At 39.5% G+C, this 25,081-nt stretch overlaps 7 protein-coding genes across 7 annotated transcripts; 3 read left to right on the forward strand and 4 right to left on the reverse strand.

Moving 5' to 3' along the window:
- Positions 1-816: 816 nt before the first annotated feature.
- Positions 817-8,535, reverse strand: BDF20DRAFT_910868 (armadillo-type protein; the record flags this gene model as incomplete). The annotated part of the gene is made up of 7 exons (XM_053083752.1): positions 817-1,012; positions 1,082-1,994; positions 2,062-5,908; positions 5,975-7,359; positions 7,434-8,005; positions 8,127-8,325; positions 8,391-8,535. 7 exons carry the CDS (start codon positions 8,533-8,535, stop codon positions 817-819), a joined length of 7,257 nt encoding a protein of 2,418 aa, XP_052939740.1.
- A 215-nt stretch (positions 8,536-8,750) lies between these two features.
- BDF20DRAFT_833236 (ABC1 family-domain-containing protein) lies at positions 8,751-10,796 on the forward strand (the record flags this gene model as incomplete). The annotated part of the gene is made up of 3 exons (XM_053078622.1): positions 8,751-9,417; positions 9,514-10,181; positions 10,230-10,796. The coding sequence occupies 3 exons, from the start codon at positions 8,751-8,753 to the stop codon at positions 10,794-10,796; spliced, it is 1,902 nt and encodes a 633-aa protein (XP_052939741.1).
- A 172-nt stretch (positions 10,797-10,968) lies between these two features.
- Positions 10,969-12,237, reverse strand: BDF20DRAFT_833237 (Nse4 C-terminal-domain-containing protein; the record flags this gene model as incomplete). The annotated part of the gene is made up of 5 exons (XM_053078623.1): positions 10,969-11,147; positions 11,219-11,435; positions 11,517-11,857; positions 11,934-12,017; positions 12,093-12,237. The coding sequence occupies 5 exons, from the start codon at positions 12,235-12,237 to the stop codon at positions 10,969-10,971; spliced, it is 966 nt and encodes a 321-aa protein (XP_052939742.1).
- A 493-nt stretch (positions 12,238-12,730) lies between these two features.
- On the forward strand, positions 12,731-16,285 carry BDF20DRAFT_910871 (uncharacterized protein; the record flags this gene model as incomplete). The annotated part of the gene is made up of 5 exons (XM_053083753.1): positions 12,731-12,762; positions 12,858-13,125; positions 13,227-13,374; positions 13,453-13,509; positions 13,611-16,285. The coding sequence occupies 5 exons, from the start codon at positions 12,731-12,733 to the stop codon at positions 16,283-16,285; spliced, it is 3,180 nt and encodes a 1,059-aa protein (XP_052939743.1).
- A 372-nt stretch (positions 16,286-16,657) lies between these two features.
- BDF20DRAFT_833239 (uncharacterized protein) lies at positions 16,658-17,464 on the reverse strand (the record flags this gene model as incomplete). The annotated part of the gene is made up of 2 exons (XM_053078624.1): positions 16,658-17,001; positions 17,377-17,464. 2 exons carry the CDS (start codon positions 17,462-17,464, stop codon positions 16,658-16,660), a joined length of 432 nt encoding a protein of 143 aa, XP_052939744.1.
- A 1,609-nt stretch (positions 17,465-19,073) lies between these two features.
- BDF20DRAFT_814873 (branched-chain amino acid aminotransferase) lies at positions 19,074-20,383 on the forward strand (the record flags this gene model as incomplete). The annotated part of the gene is made up of 3 exons (XM_053077026.1): positions 19,074-19,304; positions 19,389-19,499; positions 19,589-20,383. The coding sequence occupies 3 exons, from the start codon at positions 19,074-19,076 to the stop codon at positions 20,381-20,383; spliced, it is 1,137 nt and encodes a 378-aa protein (XP_052939745.1).
- A 134-nt stretch (positions 20,384-20,517) lies between these two features.
- Positions 20,518-23,138, reverse strand: BDF20DRAFT_329353 (uncharacterized protein). The gene is made up of 11 exons (XM_053075209.1): positions 22,755-23,138; positions 22,519-22,543; positions 22,353-22,432; positions 22,262-22,281; positions 22,153-22,168; positions 22,002-22,084; positions 21,842-21,932; positions 21,695-21,768; positions 21,464-21,631; positions 21,252-21,379; positions 20,518-21,183 (listed from the first exon to the last, which is right to left on the reverse strand). Exons 1-11 carry the CDS (start codon positions 23,006-23,008, stop codon positions 20,653-20,655), a joined length of 1,470 nt encoding a protein of 489 aa, XP_052939746.1. The 5' UTR covers positions 23,009-23,138; the 3' UTR covers positions 20,518-20,652.
- Between the last annotated feature and the right edge of the window lie 1,943 nt (positions 23,139-25,081).

Below are 25,081 nucleotides of genomic sequence, written 5' to 3' on the forward strand. Positions count from 1 at the left end.
GAATGTTTGCACTCAAACGCTTCGGTCTTACACAACATTCCGAGAAGTTGACTTATAAGGTTAATTATCATGCTATACTAAAAACGAATTGGGCATTCCTAATTTCTTGGATCTGTGAGTTTAACTGTCTTGAAGCCATACCTTGTCATTTCTATATGTAAATGGGATTTTGATCGCTTTCATATGATTATAGTGTATGTCTGAGTATGTGGTAAACACCACTTTAATGAAGGAATGTACTTAACAATGAATGGCCGTGATCATCATGCTTTAAAACATAGAAATATTGAAATTTGTCGGAAACTCCTAATTGTAAAAATGGGGAGATCCCTACTGTTCCATGATACGCTGGTATCTCTGCAAGATCATCCCATATTCGGAAACCCCAAGCGCTGAACGCTTATCTGTCATAGGAAAATCAATAATTTCTGTTCTGTCTGTTGTACGTTGATTCGAAACACACCTTTTTTTTTCGTTTGCTGATGAAAGCGCTGTTGTACTCCCTTCCACACCACACCAAACGCACACACATACATGCACATACACACACATACACGCACATACACACACATACACACATAGACATGCACACACACCAATCTAGCCGCACAATACAAAAGTACCCATCCCAACAGGCAATTCTGGTTGTATTCAGAATAAGACACTCACATTAAAATTTTTTTGTTATTGTAATCTATATTGATAAAATTGATGAGAGTAATAACTGCAATATACAATGGATGAATTTGTTACTCCTTAGGTCATATACACAAAAATTAAGCATCTTATTAGGCTAAAAGTACAAAGTTATATCCGTTAAAGGTTTTCCTTCTCTAAAATTTCGGCAACTGTTGGATCGACACGTGGTTGTAATGTACTCAAAACCTTGAGAGCTGCAGCTGCACGTTCACGAACAACATCGCTAGTTGAGTCAGAATAAGATTTGACGAATGTACGCTGTAACTGAGGTAAGAAAAGCTTGAGATGCATAGGGACCTTATTAAGCATTAGACTACATATACAAGTAAAAGGGTGTAGTTTAGCATAAGCTCATCTTGAGGGATCAGTACGTTATTCTTACCTTAAAGTTTGTAAAATGGCTGCCTTCACTTCAGCAGGATAACGGTCACCTAAAATACGAATAAGAGGACCAGTAATTTGAGTGACAAAAGGCTTAAGAGCGGAAGCAGATGTACGATCCACCAAATCACCAATAGCAAGTGCTGATTGTTCACGGTTTTCAGTAGAGCCATACATTAAACCTTGCAAGAAGATCGGTAAGACACAGCTGATACCCTTTGGCAAACAGAAGCCAGGAATGTCAATTCCACCAACACCGACGGCATTTATTGCGTTACGGGTAGGTACAACCAATGGCTCATACTCTTCCTTGGACATAGACTTCGTGACAGCAGTCAAAGCATTCCAAGCAGACTGTATGACTCCTTCAGATGGGTCATCTAAGAGTAATATTAATAAATGAATCCAATCAGGAATGTAAGCGGAGGCATCTAATTCACTTTCGCTGAAAAATTGAGCGACAATGTCAGCAGCGACTCCTCTCTTCGCTGGCTTATCATCACGGGCATAGTCCATAAGTTCCAGAGTTAGGGTATGCAATCCATCTTCATCGTCAATGGACAGCAAGAGCGCTTCTGTAGTAGATTTGAGAGCTTCTTTAGTCTCTTCATTTTCTTCCAACATAAGTGACTCTACTAGAGCTTCAAGGATCGTAGTGAGACGTTTGTTGAGAGCAGGTCCGGCTACTGTCACAAGTGAAGCAAGGGCACGAGCATTGAATTCAGTGATTGGTACGGTGATAAGAGTAGGAATCAAAACAGGGAAAACTACGTTGGAACGGACAGACATGATTTCTTTAAGAGCTGACAAGGCATAGGTAGATGTTTCATCAGAAGATTGTAAGCTATTAAGCAATGAAGGTAAGATCTCATCAATTGCCTTAGCACCAACATTTTGATGGAGGGTATCAAATGCTATTTTTGTTCAGTAGAGATTAGGTGAGTGATCCAAATAAACTAAATAAAAGAAAATTTCTCATACCTTGAGCAGCAGTTTCACGAACTTCGTCGGAAGGATCACACAACGCTTTTCTGATGACAGGAATGATATCATTGGCAAAGTCCATAACTTGAACCTTTTCTGCAGCCGTCATGACTTCACTGTAGGCAACAGTAACACCAATACGAATATCCTCATCATCTGATGACATACCTTCCTCAAGTACGGGAAGAATTTCAGGGAGAATGCTTTCACCGAGTTTTTGTACAATATCACTGAGAGTACGACCAGCAACAGCACGCTGTTCGAAATTATCGCTAGCCAAAAGCTTAATAATCATTGATATCAATACGTGGAGAATATCCTTCAATGTACGAGGAGTGTTGGCAACAAGGCCCTTCCAGACTTGAAGTGATGCTTGTCTGACAACACCAGAATTATCTTGTCTAACAATGTATAAGGCAGCCAAAATACGGTCTCTTCTTTCCTTACCAAGCACCTCAACCAATTGTTTCTTTTTGTTATCACTTCCGCTATCTTCACGTACCGCATCCGCATCGTCATCTAGAAGCTCATCGACATTGCCAAGTGCCATATCAGTATTCTTGTGCGTAATACCAGTAATACGGAAGAGCAATTCACCAACAAGTTGAACTGAACTTTGACGAATACGCCACTTGTTATCGAAGATTCCCTTTTCTAACTCTGGCAATAATAAGTCAACAGCCTTAACAGCATAGTTGTTAACAATCATACGACCAGCACGTAAAGATGCATCACGAACGTATTCTGATTCATCAGCGAGACCGTTAAGGATAGGAGGGATAATACGGCCCAAGTAAGGTTGGAAGCGAGTACCAAAAGTAGCTGGCAAATAAATGAGAAGTGAAATGAAACCTTCACGAACATAAGGACGGGGGGAATCAGCGTTGGAAATGATTTCTGGCAAGAGACCGTCAAGGCGTTCGAGACCAAGGCCAGCGAGGACTTCAGATAAACCTTGAGCAGCACCTTGTCTATCGACACCACCAGTTTCAGATTTCAATGTATCGAGTAAGTCAAGAACAAGGCCAGGGAAATTCTCTTCACCTAATTTCTCAACGAGAGCACCCAAAGCCTTAGCAGCAGTACCACGAGCGGCAGGTACCGGATCAATGAGGACTTCATGAAGACCAGGCAAAATGACATTGAGATACGGAACAAGGTCCTTCTGATCAGTAAGTGATGCCATGTTACCAACAATTTGAGCAGACCTGGTCTTCACGTCTGTAGCACGCTCACGAAGGCCACGTTCCAAAATCGGCATTACCAGGGCAAGAGATGGAGGATCGATATAATGTACAAAGGAGGTTTGCAAAAGGGCGGTCAAAGCAGGAGCAGTCTTATTATTGGGGTCACTAAGAGCTTTCAATAGAACAGGTACGAGTTCTTGAATTTCAGGATTGCTGATAACTTCACCAAAGAGTTGAAGCGAACGTTTGGCGGCAGCTTGAACTTGTGAGTGAGTATCAGCCAGTACTTCTGAAATACGTGGAATAATGTTAGGAAGAGAAATAGACAATTGCTTGGGTGCACAATAAGCCATGGAACCCAGCAATTCAACAGAGGCTTTCTTTGTACGCCATTGACGTTCTTCTAAACCTTCCAGGATAGAGGGTAAAATCAACTTGACACAATGACCACTAATTTTACTCATAATGACACGAGCTGCGTCAGAAGACGCTTCACGAACATCCATATTAGCATCACTCGAACAAATGAGCAACAGAGGAATGATTTGGATGATATAAGGTTCGAATAAACGGCCCAGAGTAGCAGATAGAGTTTCAAAAGCGAAAAGAGCACCTTGTCTATACTCATAAGCACGCTTGTTATCCACAGCATCCTTTAAGGCATTCATAACATTGCATTCCTTCAAAGCAGTGATACCACGACCCTTGACAACACCGGCTAAACCATAGGCAGCTCCACGACGTTGAGCATACTTCTCTCCCTTGAAAAGCTTATTTAAAAGTAACTTAATAAGACGAGGCACTTCATCTTTACACTTCTTAATAAGTGGAGGAAGGCAATCCGTAACAGCACTTTGAACAGTTTCGGAGGGAGTATCAAGTGTTTCAATCAATTTTTCAACAGCTGCATTGACCTTTTCATCACCTGGAGATAAGTAACCAGCAGCTCCACCGTAAAGAATAACTACGGCTTGACGAATAAAGTCTTGAATGTCACTATTATCATTGCTTGAATTTAAGTATAATTCAAAGGTTTTGAGGAACTCTTCAACATCAACATTGCCATAAGCAGTGATGACAGCTAACCCAGCTTCCAGCATACGACGACGAACTTGTTCATTACGATCACCCAGGGCTTGATCTTCAATTAAAAACCTGCAGAAGCCTGAAGCGTTATCGAGTTGCATGAAAGGGGCAATAGCCTTCAATGTAAGAGAGAGACCAACACGTGCTTCCCAAGGGTCAGGACGATCCAAAGTTTCGGGTTTTACCATACCATATTCATCATATTCAGGATCAAGAGGTGCGGCTAATTTCTTGTACAAACTATAAATAGTTTGAAGGGTATCATAAACGGTTTCGGGATATTGCTCAGTAGCTTCTGCAAGTGCTTTGCTGGCAGCTTGACGAACATAATCATTGTCGGAAACGATGTATTCAATGAGCTTATCTCTAAAGCCATCTTCAACATCCATGGCATTATCTTCCCAGAGTTCTAGGGCTAAAGCAGCGTTCGATTCATTTTCATCATGGCAGGCAACCCAGAGTTCGGATGAATAGTCAATGTCAGTAAGGTCTAAAAGTTCTAATGCTTGAAGAGCAGCCGTACGAACAAGTACTTCAGAGGATAATAAGCCTTGGAAAAGGTTTTCGATTTCTTTGATAGTAACAGTCTCACCCATGGACTCACAGAGAGTGACAAGGGAAGTCCTAGCAGTTTTGCTGTTAGAAGGATAGTCTTTGATACTGCGCAACAGAATATCAATTGTTTCAGTACGAGGCATTAAATGAGATTCTCCATGAATACAATGGAAACCAATAATGTCGACAGCCATGGTAATCTGCTCCTGAGCATTTTCATTATTCTTTCCACAGTCAATACCTCCTTGTTCAATAACCTTGTAAAGAGCGGGGAAGACAAAACCGAAAGAAGCAGGAGACAGAGGATGGTTTTCTGTAATGAAACGCAAACGATAAAGCACACGGGTGACAAGAGCACCTAAAGGCTCATCTAACCAGCGAGAGGGAATAGGAAGAATGTTATTTGAACGGAGTATGGACAGAGAGATAGCATCACAAATAGACTGAATCTCTTCGTCAACACAATCACCCAAATGAAGGTAAGTTTCAACCAACTGATCATCCAACAAGAGACCAGCTTTTTGTTTACCAATGTTCAATAACATATTGATAATATCATTAAGATAATGTGGCATCTCCTCCTTATTACCATGAATAAGAGAGCGAACAATGGCCAGACCAAGCGTAAGCTTCTCATAAACACTCTGAACATTTGTACGGATTTCAGCTTCTTTTTTCAATTGGGCATCAACAGAAGCTTGTTGTTCTTTGGTTAACTTTTGAGTTAAACCCTTTTTCTTAGCAAGTTCAGCACGAAGCTCTTCTTCCCACTCCTCGTCATTCTTGCTACCCTTCTTATTACCACGGCTTTCAGATTTCTTATCCTTTTGCAGAACGTCAACGTAGGGAGTACTAACAGAGTGTTTCCAAATATTACTTTCTAATTCACCGATGCCGCTCATAAGTTCTGGAGCCAAATTTTCTTCTGCAAGCTCAATGAATTCAGGAATGAGGTCGGGAGATATAAATACGAGGGTTGAAATTGCAGAGAGTACTGCATTGTAAAATAGTTGAGACTAAATAAAACAGTCGATGTTAACAAACGCTATTACATAAAAAGTTATTGATAGAAAGATTCTTACTTTTTCTGGATTCTGTAAGGCACTTTTCAAGGTCTCCAAGAGCTTGGCTGACTGCTCCTGCACCAGTTTCCCAGGATTAACATTGGCTCTTTGAACCAAAGTAATCCAGTTGTATTTATCTCCGGGAGAAGCAATATATTCATGATGAGCCAACACCAACAAATCAACAAGTTCAGCGCTTCTAGTGGCTTCAGAAAGATCATCTGTATACGATGTGATAGCATTTAATAAACTGGCTAGACGATAGGTGGCAATGTCTTTATTGTAGTTATCAACTTGAGTTGTACTAACAGCTGTGGAGTCCTTGGTGTTTTTTTCGAGATCGAGAAGCCATTGCTGAAGGCCTTGCTTCATAAAATGACTAAGTTTGATAGGTTCTTTAGCGGCGATACTGGATATTTCATTGTGTGCTGCACTACGAATTGTGTATTCAGGGTGGCTGGTGACAATCCAAATTAGAGCTTGAGCTGCTAAGTAGCCTGCACCCGTCTTCTCAAGCGACTCTTGAGTTTCATTCAAAAAAACGCTGGTAAGAGCTCGTACGAACCACATTCCTTCCTCAGCACTGGTTGCTTTAGTGTAAATACGATCCCACAAAAGATAAGAGGGTTTGGGTTCAGTGACTAAAAGATCAGATGGGTATTTTTCTGTCTTCAAGAGGTCAACAACAGTTTGAGGTACATGTGGCCAATGCTGAATACGGCCAGAAATAATGGCAATCATAATATAAGCTTCCACAGGTCCATCCTTCCATATCAAAGGTTTTTCAACAATTTTGTTGTAAGTCTTAAAGAAAGCTTGGAGATACTTAACGATGTTACTGCTCAATGCCTTGCTAGTGCCTTGTTGACTCTCCCAAACGGTGTTGCCAACCGCATTCGCCCAGGTCTTTCGGGCCAAAGGTTTGGCTGATTCAAGACCAGCAGTCGAGACCTTTACTATCTTCTCTACAAATTCTTCGTTGGCTGAGCAATAATCATCATTGTAAATTGAGACGGTCAAATGACGACCGATACCATCAACTGCGGAAGCCATCGCTTGTTCATGTGGTTCTTTAGCTGTCATGGTGAAAAACGTTTCTAAAACTTTTTGGCTGAGAGCGGGATCATGAACACGGGCAAGTGATGAAAGTGCGTTGTACAAGGCAACACGATGCTCCCATGAAGAAACCTTGCCGCTTGTCAAAAGCTTGGACACTCCTTCTACAACCTTAAACAATGATTCTGTTTCGTGACAAACTTTTGACAAGCTATTCCATAATGCTTTGGCACCACTAACAGTTGTGGGTGACGTCGATCGTAAATGATTGAGAAGTGGATCCAACCATTTTGTTGCGAATATAGAAGATGGGTCGAATGAAAACGCAAGTGTACTTCTGGACAACGCTGGAAAACGATATAAATTAACTACGATTGAAAATAATATCATCGGGTTTGTCAAACTGAATTGTAACCCTTACCGTGTAAAACAATTTCGGGTGATCTAAGCATCATTTTATCAAGCACAGGTATATATTCACTTTCGAATTTCTCTTTGGTGATTATATTTTTAATGAAGTCATGGAATGCATCCAGAGCTGCTCTATGAACTGGAGTACGAGAAGAAATGATGTTTTTAAGATAGTATTCTGTTAAACGAGTTTCTTCCTTTTCAACCATTTCTCTCCCATCCGAACGTGTCTTTAAACGGAAACTGACATCTATCACTGTGCCGATCAAAACAGCGTTTTTGTAGGAAGGAGTGCAAGTCTGTGCGTTGGCAAGGGCTACATCGATGATCTGCGGAATAAAACTAGCGTTGTGCCGAATTGTTCGTCTAACATCAGCCAAAGCACTTTTACTGATACTCCTTTTACTATCGTCTGCAAGTGAGTCAATCAAAATACTTTGTGCATTCAAAATAATGGAGAAAAGTGGATCGGTAATTTTAGCACTTTCACTTGTTGTGGTCACCCGTTTCAAGGCACAAGTAAATAATACATTGACCCAAGTGAGCAATACAAAGCGCTCAGCTGCTGATGAGTTGCATTCACTATTGTATTGAAATAAAATTCAGGCCAAAAATTTAGATTGCAAAATTCATGTCAACCCTAAGAACTGCGCCACTTCTCTTTCGTCAAGAACGAACATATTGCAAAAGGTGCTAAATTTACCCTGTAGATTTACGCTTGCCATACTTTTCAGCTTCTCTACCAACCACTGGAATAATAGTCTTTTGAAATACTTCAGCATTCCAGTCATTTAAAACTTTTAGAACTTCACAAATAGCTGCACGTGAAGCACGATCACTGTAACGAGGAATAGTAAGGAGAATAAGGTGTAATAAAGAAGGTAGGGCTTCCACAGGCAGATCTACTCAAAAATATATTCAATTAATGACCCAGATCTCAAGACAAGTGTTGAATTTCTTCGAATACCTTTTCGGCGAAGGCGAATGAGAAGGGAATGGTTTAAAAATTCTAGTCTGTTCGTGACACTAGAGTCAGTAATACTGTTAACGACCCGTGTCTTGATGAACTCGGGCCAACCAAGTTCAGCCGTATTCTCCTGCGGTTCTGCCATTGCAATGGTTCTCTGAGGTGCAGCAAAGAGGAGCGTTTCTTCTAACTGTGGTTATGATTAGCAGAAAAGAAAGAGTAGCTGATGTTTGGCAAAATGGGACTTTTTGTTTGCTACAATTCAAAATCAGTCACAGCAGCCGTGAAGCATTTCTCCGTTGCCTGTCAAAATGGTCCCTTTCCCCTCCTTTTTCGTGCATAAAAGTTAGATTATTTTCTATGTCTATTACACGTGGGTTACTAGATCTTTATGTGTTAGCGACATCGGCTTCAAAAGTGGGAACTTGTATTGTTTCTAGCCAAACCTCAGCTATTTGCCATCATGTAAAAACGTCCAGTGTTTTTAGTCCTACAACTTACAAGGAACATATGGAAAATTCAGAACAGGTTCAGCGTTCCCCTGTCCCTGCTATACAAAAGGAGATCAATAATAATATAGATAAGCCTATTATTACTGAAAAACCAACTGTGGACACCTCTGAACCGTTTAATGAATCATCGGTATCGAAAGCAGCAGTATTACCAACGCCGGAGCCATTATCACAAAACTTCGCTTCATCCGAAGTTATTCCTGCGACAGTTCCGGAAGATGTACCTCAAAAACTGAAGAATGAAATATCTGATTCATCTGTTAAAGCTTCTAAATTAAATGTGATATCCGAAAGTAAGCCTATTCCCATTCCAGCCCTGGAACAGGCGGCAACAATTACCGAAAACAAGGACAGCGTAATCGAAGAACAGCAACGTAGAGTGCTTAAAGAATCGCGTATTCCTACTTCTAGATTCGGGCGATTGTGGAATTATGGTACCTTGGCTACCAGCATGGGTATGGGTGCATTAAATGAGTCTTTCAAAAGAGCAACCGGTTTTTCTCAAGATAGTTCAGGTAAGAATAAATACAATTGTAGTTAGCCGTCTAGAAGTAGTTAAAAAATGGGAAATTGTTCATTTATTCATAGTTCTACCATCAAAAATTTATTAGGCTCGGTTATTCTCAGTGAGAGTAACGTGAACCGTTTAGTTGAAAAGTTATCTCGTATGCGAGGAGCTGCCTTAAAGATGGGTCAAATGCTGAGTATTCAAGGTATACAAGCAACCGGTGATAAGACAGGTTTGTCCCCTCAACTTGAACAAATCTTACTACGTGTTCACGACAGCGCAAATTATATGCCTCGCAAACAGATGGAAAAAATTATGAGTAAAGAGTTGGGCAGTGATTGGCAATCGTACTTCAACGATTTTGATCCAGTGCCTATTGCTGCTGCATCCATAGGTCAAGTCCATGCTGCCAAATTAGCGTCTACAAACGAGCCGGTAGTGATCAAAATTCAGTACCCAGGTGTGGCAGAATCCATCGATAGTGATTTGAGTAATCTAAAAGCATTAGTGACATTTAGCAATCTGCTACCTCGAGGGCTTTATTTGGATAATACAATCAAAGTAACCAAGGAAGAGCTAGCCTGGGAGTGTGATTATGTTAGAGAAGCGAATAACGCTATTCGTTTCAGAGAGTTGCTGGCAGGTGATGAAAGATACAAAGTGCCTAAAGTGATTAAAGAGCTTTGCACACCGAGAATCCTCGTAAGTGAAAGACTGCAAGGCCGTGTTTTGAGTAAAGCACTGGGAGAAACACAAGAAATTCGTAATCAGGTTTGTATAGAATCTTCATATAATGCTCACTGATCATGTTGCTGACAGGGTCTATCGTTTATTGAAAAGCTTGGTGAGAGACTTTTACGTCTTTGCTTAAGAGAAGTGTTCACCTTCAGATTTATGCAAACTGATCCTAACTGGTCTAACTTTTTTTACAACAAAAGTCAAATTGAGTTGCTGGACTTTGGTGCTTGTCGTCAATTCCCTGATAAATTTGTAGAACTCTATGGATGTATATTGGCAGCGGCAGCTAATAATGATAGAGAAGGTGTGTGGAGACATTCAGAAGAGTTGGGATTTGTGACAGGCTATGAAACGGAAATCATGAAGAATGCACATATTGATAGTGTTATGGTTCTGGGAGAGCCTTTCAGAGAAACTGCGCCTGACACATTTGACTTCTCTAATCAAACCATTACACAGCGGATCCGTGAAACTATTCCAGTCATGCTCCGCCATCGTTTGACACCCCCACCAGATGAAAGCTATGGCCTCCACAAAAAGCTTTCAGGGGCCTTTCTACTCTGCACAAAATTAGGAAGCCAATTTGATACGAAAACTGTGTGGGAAGAAGAAGTAAAGAGAGTGCTCAATAATAACAGTACATTGTAAATAGCATTTATTATAATTAAACGATGTAAATAATCTTACGTTATAATTTAAATTATCAAGATAATAAGGGGAATATGTACAAGAGTAATAGTCACAGGTTATAGTTGTAGTAGTAATCTGCACTTGGAAAACCTGTTTCTGAAAGCAATATTTATAATGTATTTGTTTTTCTTCAATACCACCCCTTATCAGAAGCAGCATTCGCTTTATTTTGTCGTGTTGGTATAATGGATGTATCAATTTTGTATGTCTCAATGATGTTTTGCCAATCTTCAATGCTGATACCCATAATGACTTGCTTCTTCTCAACAATATCTTCCACACTTTGAATGTTTGGTGCATTTTTTACAGCTAATGTCAATGGATCACATCAGTTTACAGCCATTCTTCGTATTGAGTCTTCTAAAACAAATGTTACTTACAAAGAATGGGTTGACCACTGGTTGTATCAATATTAACTACGCTATTTCTGGTCAAAAACGATACATAGAAGATGTTTTCAACGGTTTGAGAGAATGACTCAGGGTTGGTGACAAATTTGAAATAATTGATCGGCCCAATTTCAGCCAAAATCCTGTAAATATTGTTAACATTGTTCGATGTTTCATTTTCTTGCTTTTGAATATCGCCTTCCTCTAACTATTGAAATTCAAATTCGTAATGTATCAAAAGTTAAGATTAAAGAGCATTTCATCGACTTTGTAGATTGACTATACTTACTCTGGCAGGAGTAACAAGGTCTTCTTTATTCTTTACTAATCGGTTGACCTTTCCCCTCTTATTCTGCTTATGCTCCACCGCCAATGGTCCCAATAGAAAATCCATTGTATGAGCACGCTTACCAAAGATACAGGCTGTCTTACCAATGTACTCCCAATCCAAACGCTCATCTTCGACATGATGAAGACCTCTTTTTGACGCAGTGATCACTTTTTGCACAACTTTATCAATGTTCACTTCGTTCTCTGTACCAAGTTTTATGTTTCTCGCTTTCTGACTATTGATATCAGATGTAATTGTAAGCAGTTTGGAATCCAATACTGCCTCTTGAACATTCCTAACTATTTGATCAAATAAGCAACGCTTGGCATAATTGATACTTTTAGGCATTTAATGGACAAATTGTAACCTCAATACCATCCGCGAAAAGAACATTGGCTTTATCTAAATAGTGGTATAAAGTGTCGCCGTCATCTTGTCGACTAAGTTCTCTTCGTTTTTCTATCAGTTACGAACGAAGAATATTGGACTCTGATTTACTTTAATGCTTTGGCAACAAAATGGTGAAGTTTTTACCAGCGATGGTCTCAGTCAGCTTTCTATATTTCCTACGTATTTCACGACGCTCGTTATGAGATTGGTGAGGGTCATATTGAGAGTTATCAATTTGTTGTGTAAGTAGCTGATCCACTTCTCTTAGTCCCTCTTTTAGTGCTGACATCCGTATGAATATTAAAATTAATGAAAGGAAAAGGTCGAGACTCTGATTCGCGTTTTGTCTTTATCTCGCAACGTCAGTCACAAATCATAAGCTGTAAGTCTATTTAATGTTTAAATTCTTTTATGCAATTAAATCATATATAGGATACAATAAATTATACTTTAGCAATAAGACTATTACAACAAACGAGAAATGAAGTAATTTCTACTGAACCTATTTAAAGGTAGTATATAAAGCTGGATTCTTCCCAGTATACACGTGTTTTATCAGCACTGTCATTGTTCTCCCAATGAGGAGTCAACTCCACGTAATTTCTACCAATCAAATTGAGTTCTAGAAAAAATTATTTGGGTTTTCTTTAAAAAAGCCCAAGAGACCCCCATCTGCTTTTTCCTTTTTTTATTCAAAGGATATCCTATAACCTTAACGAAGACTTTCCTCGGCAACTCACATCTATTCTTTACTCTTTATTGAAAATATCAGTACTTTTAAAATGACTACCAATATGAATTTCGGCCCTGAATGGTAAGAATCGTCAATAACTTTTGAGCTCAAAAGTTGTCAAAATCTGCGTGAACGTGAGGTTAAATTGTCAAAATTTTTCTGTGATGCGCTCCCAGGATGCGTGAAACTACATTCCCCAAGCAAGCCGCAGATATCACTTTCAATAATGAATTTGCCTCCTCTGCAACTGAATCATATTTATCTTTCAGTGACAAGTCTCAACAACAAACGGTCAATCCTTATAAATATTCGAAAGACGTCTTGCTCAGCTTGTTTAAGCCCGATTTACCTTTACCTGCCGATTTTAACCATCACGAATATGCGACTATCGACCATACCAATACTCCTATAGCATTTGAGGAACTTACTGACTTCGAGAAAAAGGTAACCTATGATTACTATTAGATTGATTACTCAAACGTACACGGGCAGTAAACTTACCTATCTTACCAATATTCTCCATTTATAAAACGCTTCATCGCTAGCTTCTTTCGGGCCCTGTCCACTCGGAAGCGTCAGCACGTAAAACGCACAGACATCGTGGAAACGATTATTATTCTTCGAGCCCTCTTCAAAGTCCAGCTGCAGAAAACACGCCCAACACCCCAAGTGGCCGATTCGCGAATCGTAAGGGTACGTATATCTCTTTTTTAGATGAAGAACAAGAGGATTCATTTTTTAACAGACAATTTGTTGGACTGTCTAATATAGGTCGTTCTTCCGACTATTTTGGGAAGGAACAATCCTTCAGACGTACTGACAGTGGTGGTAAGTTTTGTTGAATTGTTAGGAGACAAACGCGGTCGGGTCATATGTTGCAAGTTGATGTGTATAACGAATATTTTGTTCTTGTTCGCGTAATATAATAGTAGATTTCCTGAGAAGACGTACTCACACCGAAGAATCTTCTACCAACCGTGATATCAACGAAAGCCTTAGAGAAGCGAATGCTGACGGTTCTGCAATGGGAAGCAGTCATGGGACTTCCGAAAGTATCGGTGGCGAGCCCACTACGGCTGGCTTTAAGTCGGATATTTTGCTGAGCGGTAGCAATGCTATACCTGCAGATATTAACCATATGTTGCCTTCCAGCAGAGCACCTGAGGAAATTAAATGGTTTTACCGCGATTCCGCTGGCCAGGTGCAAGGTCCATTCGATGCTCAAGCCATGCAAAACTGGTACAAGGCAGGTTATTTTGCTCCTAATTTAATGATTCGTCGTGACGACGAGAATATTTTTGAACCACTTGTTGTGATGTGTCAGAAAGTGGGTGACAATGACAAGCCTTTTTTGATGCCTCGACCTTCTTTGGAACGACCCAGCTTTTTGTCCGGTTTAGAACCCAATGCCAGCGTATTCAGAATGCCAGAGTTGCAATCGAAACAGATGCCTTTCGGAGTTGCTCCTACAAACCCGATATCTGGTATAGGAAACATTTTCGGTAATAATCTGCCTTCATCGTTGCTATATCAGCAGAATCCTTACAATGCTTATGGAGGCAATCCTTTATTGGGTGATAATCGTTGGCCCGCTTCTAATATGAATGCTGCCGCTACTTCACAGCCTTCATGGCTGAATACGAACTCCAATGATCTGTTTACAGGGGCCGCTACTAACAATCTATTAAGCGGACCATCACCTTTCGCTGCACAGCAGCTAACAGTTAATCCGATGTTTGGGCCTGCCATGAACACTTCTAATTTGTTTGACTATCCAAATTCAATTAACGCTATGCAGCAGCAATCAAATGTTATGAGTCAGTATCAAACACAACCACAGCAACTACAGCAGACACAACAAGCTCCTGTCCAAGAACAACCCGAACTTTTACAAGGAAAGCCATCAGAGCAAGATAGATTGGTACAGGAAACTACTTCATGGATTGAAGGGGCCTCAACCATAACACAACCTCACTCTCAATATCAACAGAGTCCATTACAGCAGCACATTCTGAAAAATACTCCGTCTGGAGATAATGTTGCAACCGATCAGAGTAGTAATGATTCACCTAATTTGAAAAAAACAGAACCTTCCTTTGGTGGCTGGAGCTCTATTCCAGGCACACCGGTCAATGAACGGTCTATAAATTCCTGGGGTTCTATTGTACCTGCAGCTGTTCCCAGCAAAGTGTCTGAAGAATTACAGTCAAAAGCACCTGGTGCTCAGTCGCCTCGCACTACGCCTTCCTCACCTAATAAGAAGCCTGCTGAAAAGCCTACTAAAGCAATAAAAACGATAGTTGAATCGTTCGCTGATATTCAGTTAGAAGAACAAAGAAAGGCAGATGCTATCGCTGCTACCGCTGCCTCTCGTGGTGCTGATGTTGATGCTAGTGTGGCTGATACTACTTCCACTGCCGCTCCTACCGGTTCTACTAAATCTAGTTCAAAGTCAACAAAGGAAAACGAATCAGTTGTTACAACAGCACCAACATTCATCGATAAAAAGCCTACCGCAATACCGGCGCCCGTACAGAAACCTATTGTATCTTTACGCGAGATTCAAGAGGAAGAAATGAGACTTGCAAAAGAAAGAAAAGCCAAGCAAGCTAAACAACAAAATTCTGCTGTATCTTCACCCGCTTGGGCTGCTTCAAATAATACACCTGTTGCTTCAACTTCGACATCTGGCTGGGCTCAACCAGCTGCTCAAAAGCCTTTATCACTCCGTGAAATTCAAGAAATGGAAGCTAAAAAAGCCGCGGAAAGCAAGAAATCATCAACTGTGTCTGCCGCTCAATATCTGGCTCATCAAGAACAGGCCGCCAATGCCACACCTAGTATTTTATCTTGGGGGGTTGTAGTGCCTAATAGTAAATCGACTACTCTCAATACTACCTCTACTCAATCTAACGCTACTGCTATTGCCAACAATAATACATCTGCATCTGCATCTGCACCATGGTCTGCACCTTCTGGTCCAAAAAAGACACTAAGAGAAATTCAACAGGAAGAAGAGTTAGCATTGAAGAAAAAGAATGCCAAAGCTTCCAAGACTTCAGCAGCAGCAATTGCCACTGCTGCATCTGCGAACTATGCTTCCAGTACGAAAACCTATGCTGTTCCATCAGCGGCTCCTGATGGTGAATGGACCACTGTCACCAGTTCCCGTGCTTCTAAGCCTGCTCCTGCCCCTCAACCTGTGACTGCAACACCTGTTAAGCAACCCACTACCATTAAACCCCTTGTTCGCCCTGCTGTAGCTGCTCCCAAACCTAGTGGTCCAAGTGATGAGTTCCGTCGCTGGTGCAGTAAAACTTTACGTGGTAGCTTGAACTCTGGTGTTAATCGTGATGATATAATTAACATGTTGTTGTCTTTCCCTGTGGAGAACAGCACGGTAGAAATTATCGAAGATGTCATTTATGCCAATTCTGTTTCTCTAGACAGTAAGGGTTTCGCTAGGGAATTCATGAAGCGTAGAAAGGCTGATATGGCAGGTCATATGGAAATTGTCACAGCTGGTATGGATGGTTTCTATGACGACGATGATGAATTCAAGGTGGTGGTGACAAAGAAAAATAAGAAGAAATCGACAGCTTAAAAAAGCAGAGTTTAAGATAAATTGTTTATGCTCAACATGTTCATGAATAATAAATCCGCACATATTGATATCATATCAATAATGTATGCAGCTTTGAATAGGTCTGGATCTTTTATTATCTGATGCTACCTACAGTATTACATCTAAACGGTATCCAATTTGTTTTGAACGGTTCACAATTTAATTCCATTCCCTTCCTGGACCTAAATCAGTACGATATAGTGCTACTCAATCATACAGTTTCCCTAAAGTCTTCAGCATCATCATGGATTCTGTGCTAGACAATGATCCCTTTAAAAACGTTGTAAATGAAATAGATTGATATTCTTTCCATATAGTATGATAGATCAAGAGAAATTGTTGACTGTGACACTATACAGCAATTCCAACAAGCTGAAACGATAGAAGAAGCCTTAAAAAATTAACAGGAGATATAAGCACTCTATCAAATACAAAGAAGCATAGCAAATTTATAAAGTACGACGAGAATGCCACTACCCGCCCGATAAGTGTTATTCTAGAGGATGAACATTCGATTCCAAAGGCTGCAGAACTTTGTGATATTCCTCGAAGCACCGCTTTTGTCGGATCAAGAATATAATGAAGGAAACGGCTTACTTGCCCGCAGCATCGGTAAAACTGCTGTTCGCTAAGTAGATTGGGGGAAATTTTTTCTAAAAGGAATCTTCTGAATTTGAATTGTGAACCGTCTAGACCTGTAGTTTGGACTGTAACATTCTAGAAAAGTTTTGATCTTTAGACGATCAAATAAGAGCGCTATTGTATGATCCACGAACAATGTGTGAATATGATCGAACATAAACCAAATATTATACTGAACAACTCTTGCTTGATTCAGCCTTTGTAATTTGGCTTGTGAATGTTTCAATATTGCAAAGCTTCGGATTACCGTTGTCAAGTGCTATTCATAGCATATATCATCAATGAGATGGCTGTGGCCCAGTTATCTGCAAGATTGGCTCTATCTTTTCAGTCTTGGTATATCAATTAATTTGCTGCATTAAAGTGATGAAGCGTTACTGATCTGGCTTTTTTTTTTCTCATTAGTTGCAGTAGCAGAAGATACGTACGAGACTGAAATTCAGATACGGTACAAAAAGAGATGAATATGCATTTTAGCAATTGCTCCGTTGAAGTCATTGCTTCCTTTCCGGTCATTGAGTATATCATCAGCTGGATTGTTTTTATTATTTTGAGATATTCCGTTCTACAAGAAAGAGGGATATCAGAAAATACCTGGTCTTACGAAAGAAACATTGGCTTAGGAAAATGGCCATAAAAAGGTCACTAATCATTTATGCAATACTAATCCTCGTGGTCATAACCCTTCAACGTTGCGACATTAAGGACGATAATTAATGAGAACAAAACTGAATTATTAGTATTAACGTTATTTGATTCATATGCTCTAAAGTTCTCTCTGCCATGTATATATATACGAGGCTCAAAAACGTTAAAGGGCTCTTACTTAATGTCTCCTTGTAAGTGTTGACTGCTTTAAAAATCTTTTGTCTTGTCAATTTTTAAGAGCATCGCCAGCACGGGGTTAAGATGTTGAGATATTTTTCGTATTGGTATTCGAATTGCTTCGGTATGACTGCCTACATTGTCAAATCAAAATCACCATTTCGTGCCACTACTCTAATAAGAACGTCAAAGATAACATAACCTTCCGAAAGTGTTTATTATAGCTGTTGTATATGAAACCTCTTCAGCCAGATTTTGTTCGTAAGCTGAGGTGGTCTGGCTTCATTGTTTTTTAATGTTCTTGCTTACCTATTGGATCTCTAGTTATGCTTCAAGTGGCTTGGACTACTGGTAATTTTAGGCGACGTAAACGGTAAGCGAATTAGACTGCTCAAAGTAAATAGAAGCTGGATTGTGATCTTATCTTGTTGATTTGCGAACTTTTCCTATACAGCACCGTCTTCATTCTCGCTCAACACATGCTCTTTCTCTTTTCGACTTATTCTATACGAATACGTGGACTTTATATGCTCTGTAATTTTGTACAGGCTGTCTGCCATTGCTGACACTTAGAACGTCAATTTTTCAACAACGAATTTGTATAAGAAATAGGTATGTCGAGAGTGCTCCTTTTGGCTTTGTATAGTAATAGATGCTGTTACCTTTGAGTTGCGATGCTATGCAAATTTCTTTCATCTTTGAACAACAGTATTGATTTCGGCAAGTCGAATCATTATGATTTCAGTTGGTGATCCCCTTTTTTTGAAAGCCGCAACATCATTCAACTTATCATTGGTCAGGCACAATTAAGGGTTTGACAGGTTCTGCCAGATTCTTTTTTTAATGACAGTGAAAACCATCACGTAGCGGATGTTTAATTATCGATAAAATCTCGGAACGCTTTTCTGAGATAGGGCATCTGCTGAAAGTGGGACGAAGCCACGGAAGGCGCATTGGGTGATTTACAATTCTGTAGAAGAATTCGTATGATGAGCCAGCAATAACTCATGAATCAAGCTTCGTCTCAACTGATGAATTTCTGTAAAATTTATCTGATACTTGTAAATCGAGATTTTTTTCTTTTTCTTTTCTGAACAATGATAGGTTAGACAGGATGTCCTGAGACATGGTATTACACTAAACATTTTACAGATAATCGCCTTTTGATCTCCGAAACTTCATTCGGTAACTTTTTTTTCATTTCTGTGATGATTATAAAAGGGCGCTGAATTCTCACGCATAGTTATTGTTCGCCTCCCGAAAAATTTCTGTTCTTCATCTTCAGCACCATTAACCCATAATGACCGGTTCAAAGTTGGAAACTTTCAAACATACAGATCTCAAAATTGAAGTTACAAAGGATAGAAAACCTTTGCTCCCTGAAAATGAATTAGTTTTTGGCAAGCATTTCACTGATCATATGATAACCATCGAGTATACCAGCGAAAGTGGCTGGAGTCAGCCTGTCATTAAGCCTTATGGTAAACTTGAGCTTGAACCTTGTGCTACAGTATTTCATTATGGTTTTGAGGTAGGGCACGGATAACAGATTTACAGTGATAATATGTGGTTTTCATTATGACTGAATGTTCGTAAATCTATAATCTATACATAGTGTTTCGAAGGTATGAAAGCTTACAGGGATGCAGAAGGTCATGTCAGACTTTTCCGCCCCGAAATGAATATGGATCGTTTGAATAAATCATCCTCCCGCTTGGGTTTACCCGTAAGTACATAGCTACACTAGCTGTCAAAGATAAGACTGCACTTTTTGTCAACACTATATTAACAATTTTTCTTCCTACGCTTGTCTAGACATTTGATCCCGAAGAACTTATTAAAGTCATTGTTGAGTTTTTACGTATTGAAGATCGTTGGATACCTTCTAAGCGTGGCTATTCATTGTACCTTCGTCCTACCATGATCAGTACCCAACCTTCATTAGGTGTGCGTGCACCTTCATCTGCTTTATTGTTCGTCATTGCCAGCCCTGTCGGCCCTTATTTTGCGACAGGTTTCAAGGCTGTAAGTCTGTTAGCTTCAACCGATTATGTTCGTTCTTGGCCTCAAGGTACTGGTGACTGTAAAGTAGGTGGTAATTATGCTCCCTGTGTCAAACCCCAAACCATTGCCGCTCAACAAGGCTACCAACAAAATCTGTGGCTCTTTGGTGAGGACCACAAAGTAACCGAAGCTGGTACCATGAACTTCTTCATGCTGTGGAAGAATGCCGATACAGGTCGTCCCGAACTCATCACCCCTCCTTTGAACGGTCTTATTCTTCCTGGTGTCACTCGCAACAGCATTATCGAATTAGTAAAGTCATGGGAACCTGAGACGGGTATTATTATGCGTGAAACTGAAGTGACAATGGACGAAATCATTCAAGCAGTAGCAGAAAACCGTGTTCTCGAAATGTTCGGTGCTGGAACTGCTTGTATTGTAAGCCCTATTAAGCGTATTGGTTTCAATGGTAAAGATCTCGATATTCCTTTAGACCCTTCTGATCCTCATTCTGAGGCTGGTCCTTTGACGAAGAAGATCAATGATGCCATTATGGATATCCAATATGGTGTTGTCAAGCATCCTTTCTCTCGCGTAGTCTACTAATTGTGAAACTGCTTTCTCTTTTCGTTATGTTCTAATCGTATTATCTTTATTTAAAAAGTCTCTTTTTCTTTAGTTCATAACTTGTACATTCTTCATTCACTTTTTATTTTATAGACTTGTAAATTATCATGCCTCGTTTCATATATATCACTTTCTACTATACTCGATTTCCTCAAATAATAAAATTTAATTAACTTATAGACTATCTTAATTTTAAACTATAGGAAGAGCGAGACAGTTGTGCAGAAACGTATATTCAGATTTAATTATCAATACGAACAAAGATCACCCATTACGATAACTGTCACTAAACCTGTGCAAAAAGCCAACATAGAATATATCATCTTCAATTGATGAGCATTACTTTGATTTGCATCTGTTTGTTGAGAGGTAGATCCAGTGATTGATGTGGTAGTATTAGCTGCTGGGTTCGAAGATATAGGAATAGCGGTATCGTTGTAGGCGCAAGAAGTGCTTGTACATAAGCATTGACCAGCAATAGGATCCCACCAAATACTATCGCAGTTGTTTGGCAAAGGGTGGCGATAGTTAGAATCTGAGCTAGGGGCAGCACTGTCAGGTGTAGGCTTATCTAGAGTGGGCTCATACGATGGGCAATTGAAACAGGTCGACCAGTTCGTAGTGTTGAAGTTGCAAGAATTAAGGAGACTTCCAGAGACGGCGTTTCCAGCAATGTTGATCGTCTCAAGCCCATTACAGATTTCTTTACCAGTATTGGGGGCGCTGCATTGCATGTAAGGTTGGCTGGCCAGCTGGTTAGCAGGAACAGGGTGCTGCATCTATGAGAGTAAGGCATACAGTTAGTTCAAGGCCTTGATACAATACTGGCAAATAACAATGATCTTACCCATTGTAAAAGCTGTTCGTTGGTTACGAACCAGACGTCTGGCTTAGATTGTAAAGATTGGATGAAGCTCACAACTGCTTTCTTCTGCGCACTTGTATCAGGTAGTCCAGGGTAATTTGTTAAATGGGCTATGTTAGTCGAAATGCAGTTCTTATGTCATCAGTTTACTATGTCGAGTAATTGTATGATGAAGGGATACCAGCACGACTTACTTGGGTGAACGTAAATGCCAAAAGGTTGTCTGTTTCCATTATAATGCCGGTTAAAATTCTCACTGGACCAAGTTGTAACATCAGATGGACTTCCAGCAAGATACACGTCCATCAACTGTGCTACACCAGCATTATCTTTAACAGCATACATAGGAATCTCCCAGAGTCCTAATGATAAGAGAAGCTTAGACAAAAGTCTGATCATCTTGATTGTTTTAAAGAAACGCATACCAGGAAGTTTCAAATCAGACCCACAGACATTATTCCAGCAGTCGTTAGCAAGACCGTAATCCAGAGTATAAGGCCTAACAATCATGATTTTTGTTTATAAAGGTGATCTAGCCGGCTACCTATTTGTAAAGTTAATCGTATATATACCAATAACAATCCTCAACGACTCCGCTAGCAGAAGTATCGTAAAGAAAGCCTTGTTTAGATATTTCTCGTAAAGTATCTTGCGTATAATTTACTAGTTTTCGGAGAGAGGTGGTTGTTAACTGTCAAATTCGGACCCTATATAATAGTGTCAATACTTTACAGAAAGGAGCTCGAAAGCCCTTGATTTTTCCAAAAGGAACACCGCCATACTGATTTAGCATAGCACGAGCTGCAGCAATCTCCCTGTGTCATCAATCCGATGTTAATGAATCATTAGAGTCGTTAAATACTGATTGCTTGAATATACTTACTGCCCTGATGGAGAACCTATAGTGAACATAATAAACGAAGCAATTTGAAATGTGTCACCACAATCAATAAAGAGGAATAGGATGATCTTTCGGTGTTACTCTTCCTTACCAACGTGTGTAAATGTATGGCTAAAGGTATAAGATAGTCGAATTAGTTGTCCAGTTTTGTTCCAAGAAAAAATAAAAATTGCGATATTTACTCTGCTACTTCATTGCCTTGAGCATACCATTGCTGTACCAATGCAAAGTTAGTGTATAGCATTGAGACATACCAAGATCCCTAAAATGTATAGATCAGGTATACAAGAAGCTTTAAACAAATTGTTTAACTCTTTTAGGGTTGCTCCTCTGGTAGCTCTGATATACCTTTGCATCACATCCATTTGGGTTCCTAAACGTTCATCAGAGGAAAGAGGGACCAGTGAGATACAAACATCAGAACAGACATTAGCGGATAAGGTCGAATTTTTCGATGCGTAATCAAGAACAGAGGAAGAGGAAGAGTCAAAGGAGGTTGAGTACGTAGGGAGTAGTTGAAATTATCGTTTCAGCTTCTCTTCAACTAGGACCTGTTCCCATTAGCTAAATACATTGTAACTTACTTGACATTCAATAAATCACGAGCCGTAGCTAATAATTCAGGTTGAATGGAATCATCGAAAGTGATAGTGACAAACTGAGGCACATCTTTCGGTGACAATCCACCAGGCGGTGATAAAGAGGGACATAGGCAATTTGGTAGTTTACATGTGCTTGGATCACATGCACTTGCTGCAGTGTCCGCTTGACTTAGCGAAGCATTAATACAATAGAGAAAAGCGTAAACTGTGGCTAAGCTGATGCTCGGTATTTTCATGTTGTGCTATCAATTGTTGTATCAGAGGTTTTTCAACGTCGAGAGAGAGAGAAAAGAAAAAAAGAAAGGGATGTTATAACCTAAAATAAGCTATTTTGTATTGAAACTATAAGAAAGTTGGAAGGGGAACAGGAGTACTTCTCTTCTGTGGTTTTACACTCAAGCTCAATTTTTCTACTTTCTGACTTATCTGTTTTTCGGGACTAATGTTTTCAATTGAATAGTTAGCCTCTTTCATCTTCGCGTACAGATTTATCCACTCAATTTTGGCATGTACTTCGTATCAGTAGTAAAACGTGTCCAAAGGTGCCTGAGAGTTTGCTAAGTTCTTCATACCGGAGATTCTGTATAGGTTCATTACTCGTAGATATATCAGCTGCTGTTGTAGCCATTTTTGATATTATGAAAGAAGTTGAAATAGTGTGCTCAGTACTCACTGAAGTATGAGTACAACGGGTATTAAAGCGGTGAGTTAAGTATATTAAAAGCGGCAAAGAATAGAACATACAGACGTTTGAGGATGGATCTACAAGAAACAATAAAGCGCTTTGCATTGATTTACAACGATTCAAAAGTCGTAAATGTAAGCACTCCTGAAAGGATATTTAATTTTCAGAATGCAAATCTGCATACAAAACTATTCCCACTATCGTTATCAACTTAGCGGCCGAACTTTGCTTTTCGATAAACGAATATGCATGTGTAGCAATGCAGACAAAGCTTCACTTTTGAAGTAATTTTTTTTTTCTGACGGATAGCTTTCGACATCCATGGAATTACTCTTACTTGATCTCGGGGGCACGTTCAATAGGTCAGCTTATGTAATTGTTTTGTATATTGGTTGTCAGTATCATTTGACGTGAGTTGACGTAAAATCCTTCAGCGAACAATATTGGGTACTCTGAGCCTTATATCTTTCCTACACCCATATTATCGTTGGTTTTGAGTGCGGTGAAAAGTATTGTCCCTTATTGAAGTAACCGCTTTATTTTCCTTGCATCAATAGATACGCAACTTTATGCACCTTCCGTTACTATTGTTACTATGAACACTTGTTACTTGTAAACTACTGCTAACAACTGTTTCTCGATTGATATCCTCGCTTTAAATTGAAAAGAGCCGTGATTCCGGTCCTCCATAGCTGAGATCATGTTACTGCTCATTGCTACAGTCGGCAGAAATTCATGATATAATCAAGCATTTATGCGCAAATAATTCTTAATAAGGTAAAATAGACGAGAAAACCATGAGATTATTGACATGATATCTCTAGCAACTAACAAAGAAAATAAGAGAGTTTTAAATAATGCTGTATAAATCGAGACGTTAAAATTCGCGTTTGTGATTGTTACACTTGCAGTTCTTGATTAATAGAAATGAATGGCCTTAATTGAATTTCTTGAGGTAATGGCTTTGGTATCGTTCAGAATTCTAAATTGAGGCTTTTGCTACAAGAATTTAGTTTGCAATTTAGACATATATCGATCGGTTAATAAGGATTATATACTTTTTTGAACTATGCATAAAGTTACGGAAATTTGTATTTGAAAAGCTGTAATCATGATCTCAAAGAGAATCATCCAACCTTTTCACCATGGTAAATACATGACGCTTCGAATAGAGCATCGTCGATAAGTGCGTAGACAGAATTAGAGCGCCTAATCATATGCTTCTTTTGATGAATTAGTAAAGATGTCTAGTTACGTTTTGAAATCTCCCACTTACATTGTCGTAGTTTAGTTTATACGCGGATTTTTATATTTAAGTGATTTCAAATTAAAACTGTGTTTGCTTTCCTAATTCTGAATCTTATTTAGAGAAGGCACGCAATGGATAAAAGCCTCAGAAGAATATGATGGCGGATCGTAAATAGCTATTTTGATAGTATTGATAGTCTGTGTATAAGAGACAGTATAACGACCTGATTAACATAGGATTAGCGAGAATATCAAAAGCTCATTATGCACTAGCAGCTCATTATCACCACATTCTTCTGGATGATTTTCATGATAGTATGCGCATGAAAAAGAGGAGACTTTGCATCAGAAAAAAGGTAGTTCTTTATTGTGCTTG

This window comes from Mycotypha africana (assembly GCF_025528875.1).
Source record: "Mycotypha africana strain NRRL 2978 chromosome Unknown BDF20scaffold_2, whole genome shotgun sequence".
NCBI lineage: Eukaryota > Fungi > Mucoromycota > Mucoromycetes > Mucorales > Mycotyphaceae > Mycotypha > Mycotypha africana.

Coding starts and splice junctions, on each gene's coding strand:
- BDF20DRAFT_329353 (XM_053075209.1), bottom strand. CDS start 23,008: ATGAAAATACCGAGCATCAGCTTAGCCACAGTTTACGCTTTTCTCTAT. Junction 21,933..22,001: donor GGGCTTTCGAGCTCCTTTCT/GTAAAGTATTGA, acceptor TCCGAAAACTAG/TAAATTATACGCAAGATACT. Junction 21,380..21,463: donor TGGCATTTACGTTCACCCAA/GTAAGTCGTGCT, acceptor CGACTAACATAG/CCCATTTAACAAATTACCCT.